At 42.5% G+C, this 24,256-nt stretch overlaps 1 protein-coding gene across 3 annotated transcripts in view; it reads right to left on the bottom strand.

Annotated features, from left to right (window-relative positions):
* Positions 1–24,256, bottom strand: part of PFKFB4 (6-phosphofructo-2-kinase/fructose-2,6-biphosphatase 4) — an 85,531-nt gene that overhangs the window by 2,715 nt on the left and 58,560 nt on the right. For all 3 annotated transcript variants that reach the window (XM_075833739.1, XM_075833737.1, XM_075833738.1), the window contains exons 8-13: positions 22,933–23,140; positions 15,283–15,429; positions 13,043–13,147; positions 4,958–5,087; positions 2,790–2,852; positions 1,701–1,765 (exon numbers count right to left, since the gene is read on the bottom strand). In XM_075833739.1, coding sequence (XP_075689854.1) covers positions 1,701–1,765; positions 2,790–2,852; positions 4,958–5,087; positions 13,043–13,147; positions 15,283–15,429; positions 22,933–23,140 — 718 coding nt within the window. The remainder of the gene's footprint in view (positions 1–1,700; positions 1,766–2,789; positions 2,853–4,957; positions 5,088–13,042; positions 13,148–15,282; positions 15,430–22,932; positions 23,141–24,256) is intronic.

Genomic DNA, 24,256 nt, shown 5'->3' with positions numbered 1-24,256 from the left:
TCCGGCTATACTTCATGGTTTCCATTATGAATTAAAACCACGATGCAATAATGAACAGAACCGAACATAATAATCTAACAGCAAGCCTAGATCTGAATGGCTGAGGAAAGACAAAATGAAAGCTTTGGATTGATCTAGTGGAACCCAATCGAGATGCATGGGACCTAAAAGAACATTTTACGCACAAAACTACCAATATATCAGAATTAAGGTAGAAAAATGGGGTAACATTCCTTAAGGATGATATATCAGAGACACATATAAAGTTAGCAAGTGTTTTTTTTTTTACAAAACTGTGGATGTTGTAAATCTTTACACTCTGGTTCCCAGTGTCTAGAATTAAAAGGTTATGTACACCTTTGAAAACTTTTTATTTTTTACTGAAACTGTGTAGAGTTTTTTGTGCAACTTTGTAATGTTTTAATTAAAAAATATTTTTACTTGATACATAGAAGCCGTATCCTGTGCCGAAACCCGAATCTGTCAGGTCAGCGGGACTGACTGCTTCGGTGACTGAATGTCCTGAATGACTCTGACAACTAAGATGTGATCGGTAACAGGTGGATCATGCAGATCAGACACGCAGGACCCGCTGTCACCGAAGAAGCCAGTCCCACTGACCTGACAAATTCAGATAAGGCGGGATTCACACGACCGGGTCGTTCCCGAGCCCGAGTGTCGGCCGGTAAAATCGGCCATTTTGCCCGGCCGGTTTGCATTAAGTTTTGCATCCGTGCCGGGCAGATCTGGACAGTGACATCAGCGGCAACTCCTGAAGGGAAATCCCCATGTGTTCGGGGATTCCGCTTCAGGAGTTTCCCCTGATGTCACTGCCCAGATATGGACAGAGACATCAAGCGCTCTGTCCAGGAGCGGAATCCCAGAAAACACGGGGATTCCGCTCCTTCAAGGAGCTAAAGTGCGGCTAGCACATAGCAGAGCGGGGAGATACCTCCCCGCTCTGCTATAGTGGCGTCGCTACAGTAGTAGCAGCCGCTGCTAGCGGCGCCATCGAAGGTGTCGCCGGGCCAGGGAGCTTTTAAAACAAGCAGGGGAGGGGAGCCAGCGCAGCGCTCCCTTCCACCTGCTGTACACCCCGGCCCTGCCACACAGTGTACAGCGATGCCATTCGTCCGAATGGCATCAACTCCTCCTCCTCACATGCACTCTGCGCTGTGAGGAGGAGGAGATAGAGCGCAAGCGCCGGAAAACCCGGCCATCACTCGGGACACATCCCGGTGATGGCCGTGTATTACCCGGCCCCATAGACTTCTATGGGAGCCGGGCGGCCGGGTACCCGGCCGAAGATAGAGCATGTCCTATTTTTTGACGCCCGGTTTTCCCGGCCGTCAAAAAATCGGTCGTGTGAATAGCCCCATTAGGGGTCTATTATTCCTAATGCAGCCGGGTGCCGGCCGGCTTATGAACGGCCGGAAGCCGGCCGGGAAAACCTGCCGTGTGAATGAGGCCTAACAGAGCAAGATACAGCTTCTATGTATCCAGAAGCTGTATCGGAACAGTAAAAATTATTTTTAATAAAAACAAATAACAAAGTTGCACAAAATACTAATAGTTTGTTAAAAAAAAAACAAAAAAAAAAAAAAACACGTTTTCAAAGGTTTACATAGCTTTTAAATTATGTTAATATCTTCTTTATGACTGGGACGTATAGAGACATTCATTGACCACAAGTTACTTACCTCGGGCTTATCCCGGTGCGTGTTTACGGCATCCACGTTTAGACTGATCATTTCCACTTTACAACCTGATAGAAGATGCCAACATATTAGCAATTGTAAAAAAAAAACAATAATGTTAATGATTCCAATTAAACCAACAGACCAATTAGAGTTCATGGTATATTATACTTCTATACCATGCTGCTTAGAAATACACAGTCACCAGGATTGACAGGAGAACCGTGACATCCTCTTAGCGCTACAGTCATGAAAAGGACGTTCAGACGCTGCTTCAGTAGGAGAACCATGTCAGTGTCTCGATAAACAACCTATTAGAAGGACTGTGGAAGCTGCGCCCCAGCGCCCCCAAACTCAGAGATGGGGAGCTTAACGGCTTTAACCCCTTATGTACTTCTAATAGAGGCCCTCATATTTGAAGTGCCACTTTCTCAATGTGAGGGAAACAGAAGATACCAGAGCAACGAGCTAGAAGATGCTTTGTGTAAATTTCCAGATAAGGAAGATATTCAGCTACTTGGCCTCGTTAAAAGGCCTTAGTCTTCTAAACCCTTAGCCATAAAGAGTACCGCCAATTATACAGACATTATTTAGAAAAATGATTATAGTGCAGGAGTGTGCAGAATGAGAATTTTTCCAAATAACTTGTATGAGCGATTTTGCTCCTAACAGCAGCATGGACTGTCTATAATCCGTGCTGCCGGCGGCTCATAACTCTGCATTAGCAGGCAGTGTCCGGCTAGTCTCCACAGCTCTCATCTACAGCGCAAAAGGATCCCATTACATTCTACAGCGCTGGCGGACATTCTGGATACGGGAGACAGTGCAGGACGCTCAGTCTCCTATTGCAGAGTTATGAGCCGCCGGCAGCGCAGACTATAGACAGTCCGTGCTGCTGTCAGAAAATAATGTCTGTATAATTGGAGGTACTCTTTAATACAGGATCAAGATATGTTGCCTATTGACTCACGTGCCGGGTTCTCCACAAACCATAAGGTCCATTCAGAATATTTTAACAGCAAACATGGATCCAGTTGAGCACAGAGTCAAGGAAGAGGCAACTAGAAAAAGATATGGCAGCAAGAGTCTTACCATAAGCTATAGGCGTAAGCTTCAGGACAGTGTGTAGGGGGCACTTGAGGTAAGGCAGTTGTTCTGTAAGAGAAAGAGACTAACATCAGTTAAGAGCTATATATATATATATATATATATATATATATATATATATATATATATATATATTTAAAAAAAATCTCCACAGTGACATTCACCACGATTATTCGTATTTTTCTTATTTATATCAATTATTATTTGTCTAATAGGCCTCTTCTCAACCGTGGAAGTTTGTAAATCCTTTGTGGGTATCTTGGTGCCATCCCTCCTTTGTTTCCTCCCTGCACAGTCCCAGTTTTTAAAAACATCTAGCTCTTTAGTATCGGAACGAGCCCCAAAGAAATGAAGAGGATCTGTTGATGGATCCATCATAATACAGCAAAAAACAGTACATAACCCCTTCCCCCTGCTTGCATTCTGGGCCCTAATGTCCAAGCCATTTTTTACATTGTCACATTCGAAGAGCTATAACTTTTTTATTTTTGCGTCGGCATAGCTGTATAAGGTCTTGTTTTTTTGCGGGACGACTTGCAGTTTTTATTGGTACCATTTGAGAGTAGATGCGACTTTTTGATCACTTTTTATCACATTTTTTTAAAGTCAGGATTAACAGAAAACAGCAATTTTTCCATTGTTTTTTATTTTATTTTTTACGGCGTTCACAGTGCGGGTTAAATAATGTAACAGCTTTAGGGTATGTGCACACACACTAATTACGTCCGTAAGTGACGGACGTATTTCGGCCGCAAGTACCGGACCGAGCACACTGCAGGGAGCCGGGCTCCTAGCATCCTACTTATGTACGATGCTAGGAGTCCCTGCTACTCCGTGGAACTACTGTCCCGTGCTGAAAACATGATTACAGTACGGGACAGTTGTCCTGCAGAGAGGCAGGGACTCCTAGCATCGTACATAAGTATGATGCTAGGAGCCCGGCTCCCTGCACTGTGTTCGGTCCTGGACTTGCGGCCGAAATACGTCCGTCAATTACGGACGTAATTAGTGTGTGTGCACATACCCATATAGTCGGGGTCGTTACGGACGCGGCGATACCAAATAGGTGTAACTTTTTTGCTTTATTGTAGTTTTTTTTAATAGTAAAGCATTTTGTAAGGGGAAAAAGTGGGTTTTTCATTTTTTTTGTTTCACTTTTTTTTTTTTTATTAACTTTATTAAAACTTTTTTACTTGTCCCACTAGGGGACTTCACTATCCTCCGATCGCTATTATAATACACTGCAATACTTTTGTATTGCAGTGTATTACTGCCTGTCCGTTTAAAACGGACAGGCATCTGCTAGGTCATGCCTGCGGCATGATCTAGCAGGCATTCGCTCCAGGCAGACCTGGGGGTCTTTATTAGACCCCCGGCGATTTTATCGCCGGGTGTCAGTGAGATGAGAGGGAGCTCCCTCCCGCTCTCCAAAACCATTCAGATGCGGTGCTCGCTATTGTGCACCGCATCTGAAGGGTTAAACGGGTGAGATCGATACTAATATCGATCTCACCCGGCAGAGCAGGGACGCCCCCAGCCCTCAGCTGCCTCTAGCAGCTGAGAGCAGGGAGATTTCACGGCTCCCTGCTCTGTTTCCTTTATTCTACAGCAGCGACGTAGAATGGCGGCGCTCTAGAATAAAGCCCACTAATGACCGCCGTAAAAAGGCTTATCGGCGGTCATTAAGGGGTTAATAAAAATAAAAAACAACAAAACCCATAAACTGCAACATAAAAATCACAAAGTGTGAACTCAGCCTTACTGCAAAGTTGACGTCTCCAACGGGGATTTTGGGGTGTTAAATTAAATACAAAAGTATTCACTCCAATTTACTACATGTTATTTAAAAATGAATATAGGTTAAATGTGAAAGTATGAACCAATCTCTACAAAGAGAAGATTTTTCTGTTGGTCAGTGGCAAAAAAAAAAAAAAGGGTACACTCACATAGTTTACCAGTTCTGGCCTCTGCAGTTACTTATCGCAGCGGTCACGTGTTTATCTGAATAAATTAGGCTATGTTTCAGCGACAGAACCACACGTATATCTAGTAAACTGCAAGTCTGTAGGTTATAGTAGAGAACCTATATAAAAGCAGAAGTGTAATGGAAGATATATATATATATTTCTTATTATGAAGTGTCCTGCCCTCACCTGCAGTCTTGTCCAAGAAATAGGCCAGCAGGCAGCGCATGACTGCTTGATGGCAGATAACCAGCACGTTCTCCTGCCGTTCCAGCTCCATGATGACTGGTTCAAGACGTTGCACCAAGTCCTCGTATGACTGAAAATCAGATCATTTTGTTACATATTTACCTATACATGTATGGACTTAGCAGATAAGTATCTGTTTGTTTTAAGGAATAAATATAGAAGCAGCCTCAAGAAAACCAGAATGCAGATTATTCTTCATACATTTGTAGAGCCAAATCACAGCGGCTACATGGGAGATGGTCAAAACTGCGTGAACTACTTCATCCCCCAGAATACAGCTCTACTATTATTGGAAATACAGCGGAGAATGGAATGCTAAATTATATTCGTGTATGGGCGACCTTAGAATGTTCATGACCTAGGGGTGACTACTTTACTTTGGGAATGAAGACAAAATGTGAAACCCCTTTGATAAAAAACAAATTTACTACAACCCTTCAACTTGGATAAAGTGGATCTGCCCCATAGCTGCCTGATCAGCGTTCCACTCTTAACCCCTTCAGGACTGAGCCTGTTTTGGCCTTCAGGACGAAGCCGATTTTTAAAATCTGACATGTGTCTCTTTATGTGGTAATAACTCCGGAATGCTTTTACCTATCCAAGCGATTCTGAGATTGTTTTCTCGTGACACATTGGACTTTATGTTACTGGCAAAATTTGCCCGATAGATTCAGTATTTAATTGTGAAAAACACCAAAATTTAGCGGAAAATTGCAAAAATTAGCATTTTTCTAAATTTAAATGTATCTGCTTGTAAAACCGATAGTAATACCACACAAAATAGTTACTAGTTACCATCCCCCACATGTCTACTTTAGTTTGGCATCGTTTTTTGAACATTATTTTATTTTTCTAGGACGTTACAAGGCTTAGAACTTTAGCAGCAATTTCTCATATTTTCAAGAAAATTTCAAAAGGCGATTTTTACAAGGACAAGTTCAGTTCTGAAGTGGCTTTGAGAGTCTTATATATTAGAAAGTCCCCATAACTCACCCCATTTTGAAAACTGCACCCCTCAAAGTATTCAAAACAGCATTCAGAAAGTGTATTAACCCTTTAGGCGTTTCACAGGAATTAAAGCAAAGTAGAGGTGAAAGTTACAAATTTCATTTTTTTTTATACAAAATCCATTTGTAATACATTTTTTTCTGTACCACAGAAGGTTTTTCCCAAAAAATTTAACTTATTATTTATTGCCCAGATTCTGCAGTTTTTAGAAATACCCCACATGTGGCCCTAGTTCGGTCATGGACTGAAACACAGGCCTCAGAAGCAAAGGAGCACCTAGTGGATTTTGGGGCCTTCTTTTTTTAGCATATATTTTAGGTACCATGTCAGGTTTGAAGAGGTCTTGTGGGGCCAAAACAATAAAGACCCCCAAAAGTGACCTCATTTTGGAAACTACACCCCTCAGGGAATTTATCTAGGGGTATAGTTAGCATTTTGAACCCACAGTTTTTTTGCTAAATTTATTTGAATTAGTTTGTGAAGATGAAAATCTACTTTTTTCTGAAAAAACGTAGAAATTTTTAATTTTTTCAAGGTATAAAAGAGAAAAAACACCCCAACATATGTAAAGCAATTTCTCCTGATTATAGCAATACCCCATATGTGGTAATAAACTGCTGTTTGGACCCACAGCAGGACTCAGAAGGAAAGGAGCACCATTTGGATTTTGAAATTCTGATTTTGCTGCAATAGTTTTCAGTGCCATGTCGCGTTTGAAATGCACTGGAGGGAACAAAATAGTGGAAACCCCCGGAAAGTGACCCCATTTTGGAAACTACACCCCTCAAGGAATTTTTCATGGGGTAAAGTTAGCATTTTGACACCACGGTTGTTTTTCTGAATTCATTGAAATTATTCTGTAAAGGTAAAAATCTTTTTCTGAAAAAAGGTAGCCATTTTTAATTTTTACAAGGAATAAAGGAGAAAAAGCACCCCAACATTTGTAAAACAATTTCTCCCGATTACGGAAATATGCCATATGTAGTAATAAACTTCTGTTTGGACCCACAGCAAGGCTTAGAAGGGAAGGAGCGCTATTTGGCTTTTGGAGCTCAAATTTAGCTGAAATGGTTTTTGGGTGCCATGTCGCATTTGCAAAGCCCCTGAGAGGCCAAAACAGGGGAAACCCCCCAAAAGTGGAAATTACACCACTTAAAGAATCTATCTAGGGATATAGTGGGCATTTAGACCCCACAAGTCTTTTGCAGGATTTATTAGAATTAGGCCGTGAAAATGAATATCGACATTTCTTCCACTAAAATGTTGCATTTTTTTCAATTTCACAAAGGATAAAGGGGGTAAAAGCACCCCAACATTTGTAAAGCAATTTCTCCCGAGTACGGCAATACCCCACGTGTGGTCATAAATGGTTTTTCATTAGAAAGTAATTAACCCTTTCTGGAGTGATCCATTTTTTTCTTTTCCTTCTTAGTTTTTTCCTCCCCGCGTTCCAAGAGCCACAACTTTTTTATTTTTCAGTCAATAGAGCGGTATGAGGGCTTATTTATTGAGGGACGAGCGGTCGTTTTTATTGGTGCAACTTTTTGGTACATACAACTTTTTGAGCACTTTTTATTACATTTTTAGGTAGAGCCAAGGTGACCAAAAAAACAGCGATTTTGCCGTTCTAAATTCTTTATGTGAGACGCTCCATACATCACCCCCCACACTACGACATGCTATGTCATGGTGCGCGCAGGGGTTAATGCGCAGCGCATGGTGCGGAGTGAAAATTACAATTTTCCACTCATATGCCATTTTAGTGCATTATATGTTATGCCCAGTTTGTGCCACTGAAGACAAATAACTCAAAATATTAACCGGGTTCTCCCGGGTATGGCGATGCCATATCTGTGGACGTAAATTGGTGTTTAGGCACGCTGCAGGGCTCAGAAGGGAGGGACGCCATTTGGCTTTTGGGGCACAGATTTTGCTTGGTAGTTGTTCTGTTTGGGGTTTTACTGGTGTTTCAGTTTATAATGTGGGGGCATATGTAATCTGTGCGGGGTACATCAGGGTACATGTTATCTGTGCGGAGTACATCAGGGTACATGTTATCTGTGCGGGGTACATCATGGTATAATAAGAGGGTATAATAATGCAGTAAATAAATAATAATCCGCAGATATGTGGCCGGTGTCGCACTTATAAATGGTGCCCGATCTTATCCGCTTTTGGACACTACACATTTTGCATCACCATATTCTGAGAGCCAGAACGGTTTTATTTTTTCTCCACCGGAGCCGTGTGAGGGTTTATTCTTTGCGGGACAATCTGTAGTTTTCATTGGTACCATTTTGGGGTACCAGAAATTTTTTTGATCACGTTTTATTCCATTTTTTGGCAAGCAAGGTGACCAAAAACCATCAATTCTGACAATGTTTTTTATTTGGTTTTTTTATGGCCTTCACCCTGGGCTATAAATGACCATTATACTTTATTCTGCGGGTCGGTACGATTACGGCGATACCAGATGTATATAATTTTTTTATGTTTTGCAGCGTTTGTGCAATAAAATCACTTATTTATAAAATAAATTAATTTTTGTGTCACCTTATTCTGAGAGCCATAACGTTTTTATTTTTCAGTCAAAAAAGCGGTGTAAGGGCTTGTTTTTTGCGGGACGGGATGTAGTTTGTATTGGTACCATTTTGGCGTACATGCGACTTTTTGATCACTTTTTATTGTATATTTTGGGAGGGTTGGTAACCAAAAAATTGTGATTCGGGCACTGTTTTTCGTTTATTTTTTTCGCGGTGTTCACCGTGCGGGAAAAATAATATTACAGTTTTATAGTTGGGGTCGTTACGAACGCGGCGATACCAAATATGTGTACTTTTTTTAACGTGTTCATTTTTTTCCTATAATAAAAGACTTATTATAGGAAAAAAAGCATTCTTTGTTTATGTCACTTCTAACTTTGATTTTTACACTTTTTCAAAACATTTTTATTATCTTTTTTTAACTTTTTTTACTTGTCCCACTAGGGGACACGAAGACTTGCAGCTCTGATCGCTGCTGGAACACATTACACTACACACGTAGTGTAATGTGTTCTAACTGTCATTGTGACGTAACTGTCACACTGACAGGAAGCATCGGAGGACCGGCCGGAGGCTGATCCTCCGAGGCTTCCGTACATGGCAACCCGGAGGTCATTGTCTGGCCTCTGGTTGCCATGATAAGGATCGCCAGCCCCCGCAAATACATGTGGGGGGCTGCCGATCCGCTGTAAACCTCTTCGATGTGGTGATCGCAATCGACCACCGCATCGAAGGGGTTAATTGCCGATTTCAGCGGCAACAGGCCGCTGATCGGCAACGGGGAGAGCAGGGCTGACACCCTGCACAGTTAACCGCCGCTGCGGTGTAGCGCCGCGCGGCGGTTAACTTTTAAAGCGCGGACGTAACTGTACGCCCAGGTGCGCGAAGTTACTGCTTATCTGGACGTACAGTTACGCCAAGGTGCGGGAAGGGGTTAAAGACGACCTGTCATGTTTTTTGTGTTTGTTTGGTTTTTAAACCACATCCCGGCCCTTATTCCCTGTGTCATACAGGTAAACACACCTGAATACATATTTGGCAACTTCTGCCGACTTCAACGATACCAAATATGTGTGTATTTCTTACACGCTGGGCGCAAGGTGGTGCTTACAATGAATGGTGCGCAAACTGGCTTTTAGAGAAAAAAAATATCCAAAGTTGGTTCGCTGACAACATACGACAATTACAGATGTTGTGACGTTTCCAGTCCACAAAAACGGACAACCTATCCTCAGGATAGGCCATCAATATCTGATCGGTCAGGGTCCGACACCTGGTACCCCGGTCGATCGGATGTTTTGAAGGGGCTGCGATGCTCGTAAGAGCACAGCTTTACTACCATTTTCTTTACTGCTCACACTGTGAATCGCAGATACACTTGTAAAGGCGGTTCACATTATTACAGCCTTCTCTCATTCAAGTGTATACTGCAGCGCTCATACGAGCATCGCGGCCCCTTCAAAACAGCTGCGGGGAGATGGGGCACCACGGATCAGATATTGATGATTTATCATGAGGATAGGATATCATTTTTTGTGGACAGGAAAACCCCTTTGACGCCCCAAAAATTATTATTTTATGGAAAGCAGACCCCAAGGTATTAATTTAACGACATATCAAAGATTTGAAAATCTGACGTGTAAAATGTCTGCAGCATGCAGATTTGTTAAATCTCATCTACTTGCCTAGTAATCCGCTGCAGATGTTGCCTGCGCATATCCGCTGGTAAAATTTGCAGTGAATTCGCCACATCTAATGTCACCCTAAGGCCCAGCTCACACAGAGTTTTTTGCCACCGATTTTGATGTGGAAACTGCGCCAATATACGGCCGAAAAGGTTGTTTTTTTCCCGGGCGGCTGGGAGGCAGAAAAAGAGCCTCGGGCGAAAAACACAGCAAAAAAGTGCAGGCAGGTCAAAATCTGCGAATTTTCAGGCATATTTTTTCTGTCTGCAAAATACTCCGTGTGAGTTACATGGTGACTTTGGCCACGACACAGGTCATCCGACCAATGATCGCCATGACCCGTAGCCTACATCGCAAGTAATGAAAGTCAATGTGGTCTCGTTGCGACCTGGAAGTAACTGCAACACGACAGTTTGGATTTCTTGCAACGGTCATGTCGTGGAAACTTGCGCGTTGCGACAGAACCACATTGACTTATTACATGCAATGTAGGCTACAAGACATAGCGATCTTTGGCTGGTCGACCTGTGTCGGGCTGGACCAAAGTTGCTGTGTAGCAGATAGACAAATTTATTTAGAGAGAATTTTTATTGAAAAAAAATAATAAAAAAAAGTGTGTTTTTTTTTCTCATTACATTATTCTTCTCCCTCTCTGTCAGAGAGGGAGAAGATGCAACTGGTGATCGCTGTGATACGGTGTCACAGCGATCACCTGACCAGAGGCCACTCTGAAGTTCGGTGATACAGCTGTCTCTAGATAGCTGTATCATGGAGCTCCTTACCGTCAGCACACGTGATCGCTGTCACAGCATTCACATAGCTGAGCTCCTTACCGTCTTTGGACGGCTGAATCACAGAGCTCCTCACAGTTGGCGTGTAAGCGCTGCTGTTAGGAGCAATGTGATCATTGTGACAGGTTGTCACAACGATCACATGACCGGAGACCAAGCCAGGGAGCGGAAAATCTGCTAACTGCAGGACGTTCTAGAACGGCCCTGCAGAGTTAATTGCGGACCGCCTGGACGTTTATAGTCTATGGGCGGTCCGCAAGTGGTTAAGGCCCTTTTACACTGGTCAACGATTGGGCAAACGTGTGCTCGTTCCCAATCACTGCCCTGTGTATATAGGGCAGTAAAGAGCCGATGAACAAGCAAAGCTCATTCGTCAGCTGATCGCATCTTTTATGCAGCCAAAATACATTTGTTTGTCGCAGGACGTCTCCCAATGTAAACAGTGGATGTGCTGCTGACCAGATGTAAAATGTATAAGGACAATCGATCGTATTAACGTATCAATCTTCCCCATACATTCCGACTATTGCTACATGTAAATTGAGCTACACGAGCGACTATTGACATGCTCTATTGTCGTACATCACCGGTCAGGAAACCAGGCCGAGCAAAACTGCACTTAAGTTGGCCATGCACATAAGATAAAAGTTTGACCAACTTTCTGATTTTGGCAGGATCGGATGAGGATCTTGTGTGTATAGGGGCCTCCGGACACTCCCCTGATGGCAAATGTCAGGGAAAGAGGGATTGTGTATTTCGACATGTCCCAGTATTTGCTGCTGCATAAGATAAGCCACTGCCAGACACCATCTCTTCTCTTTAAGCCTGCATATTTCAGGTGGAGACAGGAGAAATAACTGCCTGAACGAGTAGACTTATTTCAGATGTATGGCCAGCTGTACACCTAACGCAATGCTTCAATATTTGACATTGAAGCCCAATGTGCTACTATTTCAACAACAGTCAACACTCTGCAGGGCCACAAGATAACAGCTGCCCATTAATGGTGCACACGTTATTCTTACAACAGGTACTCGCCTTGTTACAGCCATTAGCCAGGTCAGTTAAGGGGAGTAATTGTCCGATGATAAAATAACAAGCAGCTGTTACTGTGTCCTAATGGACTCGAGCATGTTTTAGACGCTAAAGAAGCTTTCCAAGCAATTATGAACTATGAAACGAGTAGAAATCACATTAAAAAAAAAAACACAAGACAAATTACATCCAACAAAAACGTGACTGTCTGGTATTAACTTACAAGATCCATCCATGTGAAAACTCTAGATAGTGAAGATATAGATGTACATTGCCAACCCACTAGCGTGCATGCAAATAGACATCAAGTCGGCTGGCCAGGTAGGAGTATTACTCCATGCAGCACAGGTAGATGGTTGGAGGAAACAGTAGACGGATGACAGCACAGTGCATGGACGGCCACTATAAGGAGACACGCTTATGATCGCGTCTAAAGGTGGCGTTACATGGCCGAATATTTGCCTGTGTTTACCACTGTTAACAAGCTCCAACCGACAATACAGCTTGACGATCGGTGCTCGTTTGCTCCATTCAAAACCGAGCAATGGTCGGAAGAGGAAGGATGACCGTTACCGCGATCAGATCGCTGCCCTGTTTATACAGGGAAATGATCGTAAATGAGCATTTGTACAATCGCTCTTTTACCCAATCATTTGCCTGTGGGTAACCTTTGTAAACGAAGAAAAGGCAATTGGTATTTGGTGAGAAGATCTGCAGCATTTTAGGAAATGGATTATACTTAATGAAATGCTTGTTTTGCTAAACTGGACGCAACGAGCATTAGACGAAGCCTTCAGCATGTTTTGTAATGCACACCATACACATCCCTACATACTCACTCACAACAACTGGCTTAATACATGTAGTGTAACATATGCTAATGTAGTGTGTGTCACTATAGACACCATTACACTCATATATTGTACCAGTTTTACACATGTTCAACCCTTCAGATTAACTAACCTCTCCTTTTGGATAACGGTATCTGTATTTATCTTGGTCTCGCAGTGCAAACTCCAGAGGAAAGGCTTCCTGAATTTCTTCATAACGCATCTCTTCACACACGCCCTAGCGGGAACATAACAGCCCATTAGAATCACAAATCTATGTTAAAACTGAACGCCAATGGCACATAAAGCCCGGTATTTCAGCAGTAGAAAACAAAAACACAAGGCAAATGGTTCGAAGTGGCAGACACTATGATTTCCACAGCCGTATTCCTGGTCTCTGCAAAAAACAGGACCGGGTCCAAGTAGAGTAAAGAAGTAAACCGTTCCTTTGTGAGTGGTACCCCCCTTCCCTCTAATGGGATCTGTCAAACCTTTCTGTAAAAAATAATTGAAAAAAAGTATACAAAAGGGCACACGTGGCACACATATTGCTGGGTAAATAACGGACAAAAAGTAAACTTCAATGTGCTGATATTTAACTGGTGCTTGTAGTCTTCAGAGGCAACCTTCTAAGACCTATCTAGCTTTAGGCTGGAATAACACAAAATTATTGTTTTAGGCAGTTTTTTGTATTAAAGCCAAAAGTAGATCCAACAGGAAGGAAACAGAGAAGTCTTTCCTTTAGGTGGAGTCCAAACGCTGCAGACTTTTTCCCGTTGGACTTTAAAATCTGCATGTAATGCGTGGATTTCGTTACATATTTGCTTTAATGTGGGCTTCACCGTATGCAGCGCAAAAGTTGAAATCTGCAACAGAATTTACATGCTGCCGAAGCGCCCTAAGGCTATGTTCACACGGGGTCTTTTGCCGAGTTTTTTGACGCGAAAACCGCGTCGCAAAACTCGGCAGAAACGGCCCGAGAACGCCTCCCATTGATTTCAATGGGAGGCGTCGGCGTCTTTTTCCCGCGAGCAGTAAAACTGCCTTGCGGGAAAAAGAAGCGACATGCCCTATCTTCGGGCGCTTCCGCCTCCGACCTCCCATTGACTTCAATGGGAGGCAGGAGAAAGCGTGTTTTATGCCCGCGGCGCTCAATGGCCGCGGGCGAAAAACGGCGCGATAATTGCTGTTCACACGGAGTATTTTGGGGGAGGAATATCTGCCTCAAAATTCCGTTTGGAACTTTGAGGCAGATATTCCTCCCCCAAAATACTCCGTGTGAACATAGCCTAATAGTTCTCACTACGTGCGCATGGGGTTTTTAAAACCCTATCTACATGTATTGCAATGTGTATAGGAATGCACAATGATATTCTGCAGCGTTTGAATCTACCCTTGTACCTCCCCTTCCTTTTGGATCCGCTCACGGCTATGGCTGAAAAACTGCCAAAAAAATGACACGTGTGATTCCAGCCTTTTAAAAAGAGGTTATCTGCAATGAAGGTTCCTACTGAATGATTGCAAGCAGAAATCTTGAAAATCTTGGGGAAGGGATACAAAAAGCATATTGTAAAATTGGAGAACTTCATTAAAAAACATAGAATAAGCTTTATTATCTGAAACTATTTGAGAGGACCTGTTACCTCTCCTGACATGTCTGTTTTAGTAAACACTTGTATTCCTTATGAAATCACAATTCTGCAGCATCTTTTCTTAGAACACTGCGCTGTGCCGATCCTCTGCTGCTCCTTCTAGAAATGTATAAATAAAATTGACAAGAGGAATTGTAACTGCCAGTTGTCTAAGTGGCGTGTCCCTACAGTCTGGACTGAGCAATGATTGGACAACCTAGTTTATTCATACGTTTCTAGGAGATATAAAAGAGGCACGGCACAAAAAAAAAAAATAGATGCCAAACTGCACATTAAAATAAAATTCAGTGGCTAAATTGTTAAAAAAAAAAAAAGAGGTAAAAGAACGGCATGAAATAAATACCATTCTTTTCTTTCATATAATTTTTATAACCATTATACAAGTTATATCTAATAAGGTCATATCTTTATCAGGGTAAGCGGTTTGTTTGTTTGTTCAGCTTTTAGTGCAGCCCTGTTAATATAAGTGAGGAAAGAGTGATTTGTTAGGCTGCATTCAGAAGGCTGTAACGCAGCCGCATTTTAGTGTCCGTATAGAACAGCTGAAATATCTGGAGCCCAAACTGTCCAAGCAAACCCAACTTAGATCCAATAACATTTCTTTGGTAATCAAAGTTCTGTTCACTCAGACCACAGGGATCTGGGTACGGCAGCCATAATCCGGACGCTGAATTCTAAGCTCTATTTCACAATGTTGTACTTAATGGAACAAGGCACTTACAGCGTCAATCTCATTCAGGGTTTTCCACTGCTCGTATGGAACGGCCAGAGCTTCTGCCGTCTGAATAGTCCTCTTCATCTGACTTGTCCACACTTTAAGGTCATGGATGTTTTGTTCATGGATGTACTGAGCCAGGTACTTTGCAAACTAGGGATCAAAGAAGTAAGAACGTAAGGCCGGAGAAGCATCCTTGTGTGTTTGATTAAGGCCCCGTGCACACGACCGTAGATTTCGTCCGCAATTAAGGAGCCATTAATTTCTATGGCCGACAAACACCTTCCCGTACATTCACAAACACCTTCCCGTACATAACCCGCAAAAGATAGGACAGTTATTTTTTGCTTTTTACGGACCGTGCTCCCATTTTTTATAGAGGAGCACAATCCGCAAACCACTGACTGCGGTTACAGGGGCGCGGTCATGTGCATGGGGCCTAAGCAAGTCAACAATGTCTCCAGGGATGGCATTTTATATTATGTTCCATGAACAAAAGCAATTCACATGTATCTTTGTTGTCACTAGAAGTCACTGTTTTAATGTGGAAACCTAATAATTCCTTTTCTTTTTCAGTTCACAGAAGCTAATTTACGATGTTAAACTTGAATCAGGTGAATCTATATTACGTATTTACATGGGAAAAGGGAATTTCAGTAACTGTTTGACCTAGAAGACATCTACATTTGCTAAATTGCTATTCCATTTCTTAAGGTGGCCTTACACATTCTATAAATTTCCACCATCTATTTAATGTGTATGGGGGTATCCCAACTCTACCCTGACAGCAGGGGAAGGGATCAACATGTTGGATTGGAATAGAAGACACTGCCAGAGGGGTATAGCAGAGGCCAATTCCCCTCCCACTAAAAAAAAAAAATATACACGCTCGGCCGAGAATATTTAGTGGTGGAATCGGGAAAACAACTGAACGTGTGTCTTAAGTGCATCGTGACCTTTAGAGGTGTCAAAAACATCAATTTAAAAAAAATTCATTAAGTTTGAGAAGTTACAGCTTTATCTCCGCATGTGTGTCTCTTCCTGTGCTAGTATTAACCTCACTGGACTATGGTCAGATCCCTAATATGCACCAAGTCATAAATGCCTAGTGAACGCAACCGGACAAACCGGACCAGAAAGGTGAAGCATTTTGAAACTCCTGCACTACCCCTCCCACTTAGGCAACAGACACATCGGTTGTGTCTTTAGTCAACCTCAGAATGCTAGATCATGCACCTAGTAGCCTTTACCGAGAGACGAAAAGGCAATATAGGAGATCTGAAATGCTCCGGATGCCAAGTATATACCCCATTGGACAAAACGCATTATAAACGGTCTGTGGATGTACCCCATGATTGATCCCTGTATATTTAAGGAGTCACAATGACTGGACCTCTGAGAGGCAAAGTAGCACTTTTCATGCCTGTAGAACAAATATTGGATGCTTAAGGCAGGAATGTGTCAATCATTGTTCTTTGAGCAATACCACAATGAGGACATCTTTGGAAACCACACGGTTGCAACAGGTTGAGATGTTTCAGCAGAATATCTGTCCGGTGTGCACACCCAAAGTACCTGCACTTCCGTAAAGGAGTCTGTTTCATCACTGCTCAAATGGCAATCATCATGCTCGACTGGGTTTACCAACATCAGTAACACAACGGCTTCCTTCTCTAAAATATCATGCATAGTACATTGTAAATAATTTATAACCGTGAGAATGTGTCTGTGACAAGTATATCGTGATAAAAACAGGATCAGACATCACAATAAACCTATTATACTTGAATATTGTTTAACACCTTCCCGACCGCCCACTGTCTTTTGACGTCAGGCAGTGCAGGTGCTTAGTCTACAGAGACGTCTTTTGGCGTCGCTGCAGATGAAGCTGATGAGCACTCGTGTGAGCGCTCATCCTCTAAGCAGGAGCTGTTACTAACAGCTCCTGATCTTAGAGCAGCCTCCTGAACACAGCTGGGGTCGGCACACATTCGGACCCCAGCTGTTTAACCCTTTGATTACCGCGGTCCGTGACCGCGGCAAGAACAAAGGGAATTCCCCTCTTTGATCGCATCACCGGGATTCCAGTGATGCGATCAAACAATGGGGAATCCCTCTGCAGTCAGCCCTGGGGACCTACAAAGGACCCCAGGGCTGTCTGTTCCATGTGCCTGCTGTTCGGGCACACTATGTGCTGCCCGATCAGCAGCCTGTGTCATAGTGACACAGTGTAATGTATTAGCGTACAGAAGTATGCTAATACATTACAAGTAAAAAATAAAGTTACAAATAAAGTTATCCCTTGATGGGATTAAAAAAAAAAAAAAAAAGTAACAAAAACAAATAAATAAAAAAACTCCCAAAAAGAGTCTATTTTGCATTAAATACATTTTATTGCCCCTACACTAAATAAAAACAAAAAACCTACGCATATTAGGTATCTACACGACCGTAATAACCTGAAGAATTAATCTAATGGGTTATTTAGCGTGAAACGTGAACGGGATAAAAAATAAACAAAAAAAACTATTCCGAGAATCGCTTTTTCCTATATTCACGCCGTAAAAAAAAAAAAATTTTTTACCCCCAAACTGGGAGAAAAAAATAATACGATTTCTCTCGCATAAAACAAGGCCTCATACAGCCACGTCAATGAAAAAATAAAAAAAGTTATGGCTGCTGAAACGCAGAGGGGCAAAACCAGAAAAATTGAGCTGGTCATTAAGGTCTTTTCAGGCCCGGTCATTAAGGGGTTAATCAACATGTGTTAAAGTTAGGGTCTCCCGGCCACTCACCAATTGGAGATGAAGTTAATCCATAGTGGTATGCTGATAGTATCAGACCATGCGATAGTTAATTACATGGTGTTCCTAGAGCGCCACTGCGCATGTCACACGGCTTAGCTGGAAGTCTGTTATTCCCGTGCGACCCCATGAAGCAAAGACTACTGCGCAAGCGCCGGAATCTCAATGCGCAACACTAAGAATAACTTCGTCCTTATTCCAACGGTAATAGAGGTCTTATATGGTTTTGGATCTAAAATCTACTGTAGGTCGAAGGACAATCGCCCTGATATCTGGAATGACTGATCATCAATGGAAAAGGAAGACAAACAACTCCTCTCAGAGTTCTCATATTTTATACTCGTAGAAAGTAATTAGTATAGCTGTTCCACACGTGGATTTAGTTTATGATTTGCAAGTACACCCAGATCCTTCTCAACAAGTGAATCCCCCAGTGTAGATCCCCCTAGGACATATGATGCATGCAGGTTGTTGGTACCCAGATGCAGAACTTTACATTTATCTACATTAAACTTCATTTGCCAAGTGGACGCCCAAACACTTCGTGTTCAAATCATCTTCCATAGACTGAACATTACTACATAGCTTGGTGTCATCTGCAAAAACTAAAAATATGCTATTATTCCCATCCTCTATATGATTTCATTGAGACCGGAGGTACTCTTTAATCTCCTTCTTTCGTTGGATCCTATGCCTTCTCACATTGCAATTAAAACTGAAAAATAAAGAATTCTCCTGTTCCAGGTAATCAGCCATCGCCCCCTCCTACTTTTCACTGTCCTGTGTCTGGTGGGAACGCAACTGGCTGCGTTCTAGATGCTTAAAGCCACCACTAGAGGGAGCTTTGTAATTTACTGTATAGTGTTGTATTATGTTTAACCCCTTACATTTTGTAACCTTTAATATATATATTTTTTGAAACATTTAAAAATAAAATAAAATGTTAAAACTGTTTTTTTTAACTTTTGTTGGATTGCTTGCATGATATACTGCTTTACTCTCTGGCAGGGCTTCAAAGGAGTACAAGGATAGCAGAACTGGGGGACTTCATTAGGCCCCCTGGCTGCCTTGACAACTATCAGCACCCCCGATCATGACGTGGGTGGTGGGGGTGATGGAGAATCGTAGGGGGCTGCCCCCTGATTTGAACAATTTCAATGCCGTGGTCGCAATTGACTGCGGCATTAACGTGCAGAATCAAAGTGATCTTTGATTCCGCCCGTTGCAGTGGGGTGTTGGCTGTATTACACAGCCGACCGTCAGCTGCGGAGTATGGAGTACACTCGAGCCCGTGAGCCCACTCCATAAATCCTAGGAACGGCTACCACGTACATGTTAAAGGGTTAATGTATGCAGCAAGCTCCCTCTAGTGATGGCTAAAAGGCAGGCAGAATGGTATATTTTAAAGGGGTATTTTATCTTATAAAGTGATGGCATATAGTTAGAATATGCCGCCACTTTATAATTGGTGGAGGACCGTCCTCTGGGAACCCCACTAAACAAGAGAATAAAGGGGCCACAGCACAGAATCCCTCTTTACCGTTTTTTTCCGTCTTTGCGGCGCCCAGGCCACCTGCTGTGCAGGAAATGACAGCAATTGAATGGGGAGGACTGCAGTACACTGCCTTTTATATGGTGGAATTAATCATTTAATTCTAGGAGTCTATTCGAACTACCTTAATAGTGTACGTCAAAGGTATATGCCACTGTATAGGCATACAGTAACATCAAATGCCCATAGGCTCCCATGTAGTTTTATGCAGGATGCGCTTGTATGAAATAGCGCAGCAGACTGTGCAACAGGCAATGTGACAGCCCCTTGTGGTCATATTCATGAACAGCACATGAAGCAAGAGCTCAGTCACGTTTGGCCGTGTCGGAGCGTCATCATTATTAGAAAAGCTCCAGCACTGCCCAGAATAATTCATGAGGTGTGAACTGCACCATTCAGTAATGAACTTTTAATTAAAGTATATTAGTAAGTTACTTCGTGTCACATAAATATATTATTGCAAAGCAATTTTTGGTCCCTGGATAACCCCTTTAATCAGCACAGAATCTTGGACCTAAAAACATGGTGTTATAAAAGACATTTACTTTAAGTATATGCCTTCATGTTTTCATACTTTGGCTTGATTTGAGACGTAGTTTAATGGCTAGCGCATAGTGGCAGAACATCAGGAGGCGGCCTAACATCAGGAGGCGGCCTAACATCAGGAGGCGGCCTAACATCAGGAGGCGGCCTAACATCAGGAGGCGGCGTAACATCAGGAGGCGGCGTAACATCAGGACGCGGCGTAACATCAGGACGCGGCGTAACATCAGGACGCGGCATCCTGCCACTACCCTCCTTCCTCCCCACAAGGTTACTTGGTGATGGCTTGGACTTTGAATCCTATTAGTTCCACACTCAATGAATCAGCTTTCCTACTTGAGTGACACTCTAAGGCCAGTATCACACACACCGTTTTGATGCGGTTTTGGCTCAGTTTGAACCAAAACACAGAAGTGGACACCAAAGAAAGCAGATGAATCAGTTTTTTTATTTATACTTTTATTTCCGTTTGGAACCACTTTTGGCTGTCTCAAAGATCGGAGCTAAAAACTGCATCAAATCTGTGTGTGTGATCCTGGCCTAGGGGTGAGGCCAGACGCGGTGGATTTGCGGTGCGGATTCCATACCACAAATCTGCAGCACTTTGTAGTGCAATTCAAGTGGATTTGTTTTTCAAAACTACACCCACATGTAGTGGAAGGAACTCGGACAGACTTCAGGGCATGCGGTGGATTTTTAATACCAGTGCGGAAGAGACTAGGATATTCATAGCGTGTAGCACGTGCAGATTTTGCTGCAAATTCATTGCGGATTCGCGACAATATCATCCGGCATGTCTGGAAAACCAGAGGCAATAATGTTCAGGTGGAGGCCTCATGCACACGACCGTAAAAACTCCCGTTATTACGGGACGTAATTACGACCCGTAATAACGGGCTCATAGACTTCTATTGGCGACGGGTGCCTTCCCGTTTTCTCACGGGAAGGTGCCCGTGCCGTTGAAAAAGATAGAACATGTCCTATTTCAGGCCGTAATAACGGCACGGACAGTCCATAGAAGTCTATGGAGCTCTCGTAATGACGGGTGGCTACATGTGTGCACCCGTCATTACGGCAGCGTTGCTAAGCGACGTCAGTAAATAGTCACTGTCCAGGGAGCTGAAAGAGTTAACTGATCGGCAGTAACTCTTTCAGCACCCTGGACAGTGACTACCGATCAGTATAAACCTGTAAAAAATAAAAATAAAAGACGTTCATACTTACCGACAACTTCCTGCTTCCTCCAGTCCGGTCTCCCGCCCGTTGCCTTGGTGACGCGTCCCTCTCGACATCCGGCCCGACGTCCTGGATGACGTTTCAGGCCATGTGACCGCTGCAGCCAATCACAGGTCAATCACAGGCTGCAGCGGTCACATGGACTGCCGCGTCATCCAGGGATGTCGGGCTGGATGTGAAGAGAGGGACGCGTCACCAAGACAACGGCCGGGTAAGTATGAATTTCTTTAACTTTTATTACAGAAAAGGCTGTCCCTTCTCTCTATCCTGCACTGATAGAGATAAGGGGCTGCCGATTAGTGCAGTGCTATTTTGCCGCCAAAAACGTGCCCGTAAATACGGGTGGAATACGGGTGACACCGGACCCATATTTACGGGCACGGGTTCGTAAATACTGGTGCAAAACGGGTGGAATACGTGTGACACCGGACCCGTATTTACGCCAGTATTTACGGGTGGGAAAAAATACGGTCGTGTGCATGAGGCCTAAGGCCAGAATCTGTTACTGCAGTAAAGCTTTTCACATGGTGTTTGGATAGAGCTTTGTAAATACACAGATGGTCAAGAATGATTTTAGTGTTTTCCAAATTTTTGATTTTGTTATTGAACAGAAAACGTAGAATTTAATCCATAAAAACAAAGAAATCATGTACAGTGTACACTGCTAGAATGGAGAGGGTTAATCCAAACACCTTGGCTGACAGCCCGAGTTCCACGTTGCAAAACAAACTGTACTATCTCCTTAGGGCGTCAGAGAATTAAGGAGGAGAAAGCGCATACGTGGTGTACACACATTCACATCCCTCCCAGTTTCGCGTGTATCAGTCTCCCTTTGGTCTGGATCATAGAACAGAGCAAGGTTTTCCAAGGACTGTATGATAACAGCCGGCTTCTGCAAAGATACGGCACTTGTGTGTACTACATAGCAGATCCTGCAAGAATTCTGTAAAAACTGAAACACCCAACCCTGATCTATCTGCTGTCAGACACACAAGTTAAAACAATCGGACTAGTTTTTTTCCTCAAAAAAAAAAAAAACGTAAAAAAAATAAATTAAAAAAATTACAAAAAAACAAACACGTCCTGCTTCTAATAAGTCTGGTGTCTAATAAAGAGGCTTTAACTTCAGTAATCCCCGATGCTCTCTGAAATGAAAGGGTGACAGCGAAGCGCTGTGCCACTTATGTTGGAGTGCCAACTCATTGCTCTTTTTCTGGGCAGCCACATCGACATTCACTATGAGAAAGCGGAGTGGAGCTAACAGGAGAGAAAGTGGCACAGCGCTTTCCTAGCATCACTGACACTTTGTACTAGTGATTGGTGCAGGTTGGCCCAACACCACATTGATGGCATAGTCTAGTGATTTGGCACTAATGTCTATCCCGAGACAAAAAAAAACAAAACAAAAAAACGATAATGTCAGTTAAACATACAACAGAAACGGCTGCCATTTAGAAAAAAGTTGTGTGGCAACACAATCTTTATTTCATCTAGTAGAACAAAAATAATTCTGCACATTACCTCCTTCCCTCGGTTAGACAAGCCAGAGTCTCCTCCAATACACCCCTTGATATTAAGATCGCTCTCCCCATGTCGGCACAAATAGATGGATCGAGGGGTCACATGAATATTCATGAGGTAGTAAACAATCCGGCTCTGGATATGATCCATTACAAGGTTAACTAAATATCTACGGCCGACGTCCATGATTTTAATGTAGGACAGCTCCCTACAATTAGAGAGAAAAAAATAATATATATATATAAAAAAAAAACACACAACAAAAAAAACCTATATTAACTGGCTAGTCCCTTTACAAACAGCCAAACTTTAACAACCTGTAGGATTTTTCCTGTATAGCTTCCTCTACTCAATGCATTGTAGACACCAGCTGATGTAACCTATCAAACTGATCACAACAGCCTGCATTCTGCAGGTTATCAGATATCTCCCACTTACTTTAACTCACCTAAAAAACATATTAGGGAATTGGAATGTATGCAGTTCACTAATAAAATCTAGGGGTGGGAAAAAGGAAAGGAAAGGCCAATAACGTTTGACTTCCCAAAAAACCCATTCGCAAAAAAAAAAAAAAATACATACTACAGTGTACTAAAAGCAGACATATGCAACGGTTTGTATGTTTTTGCAGACTGGAGTACACGTGCACCTCGACGTTACGCACAAATGGTGCCATACACATACTTTTGCAGACAATACAATGTGTATGTGAACTAAGCAATAGAATAGTGGACAAATTACAAATCACCTGAAATAAAATAAGTCATTTGGAAAAGAAATGTATCATGATTCTATGCATATTTCTTATTGCATCAACCCCTTAATGACCAAGCCATTTTTTTAAGTTTTTCCATCGTCTCATTCTAAGAGCTATAACCTTTTTATTTTTGCGTCGCCATAGCTGTAGAAGGTCTTGTTTTTTGCGGGACAAGTTGTAATTTTTAATAGCACCATTTTGGGGGACATAGAATTTATTGATTAACTTTTATTAACTTTTTTTTGGGTTGGGGAATAGGAAAAAACCCAGCAATTGCGCCTCACTTTTATGGGTCCTAAATTTACAGCGTTTACCGTGTGGTATAAATAACACAATAACTTTATTCAGCGGGTTGTTGCGATTGCAACGATACAAAATTTGTATAGATTTTGTATGTTTTACTACTTACACAGTAAAAATGCTTTTTTTTCAAAATTATTTGTTTTTGTATCTCCATATTTGAAGAGCCGTAACTTTTTTATTGTTCCGCCGATGCAGTTGTATGAGGGCTTTTTTTTTTGCGGGAAGACTTGTCGTTTTTATTGGTACCATTTTGGAGTAGATGCG

Source organism: Rhinoderma darwinii, chromosome 7, assembly GCF_050947455.1.
Source record: "Rhinoderma darwinii isolate aRhiDar2 chromosome 7, aRhiDar2.hap1, whole genome shotgun sequence".
Classification (NCBI taxonomy): Eukaryota; Metazoa; Chordata; class Amphibia; order Anura; family Rhinodermatidae; genus Rhinoderma; species Rhinoderma darwinii.
This window is presented reverse-complemented; position numbering and strand designations above follow the sequence as displayed.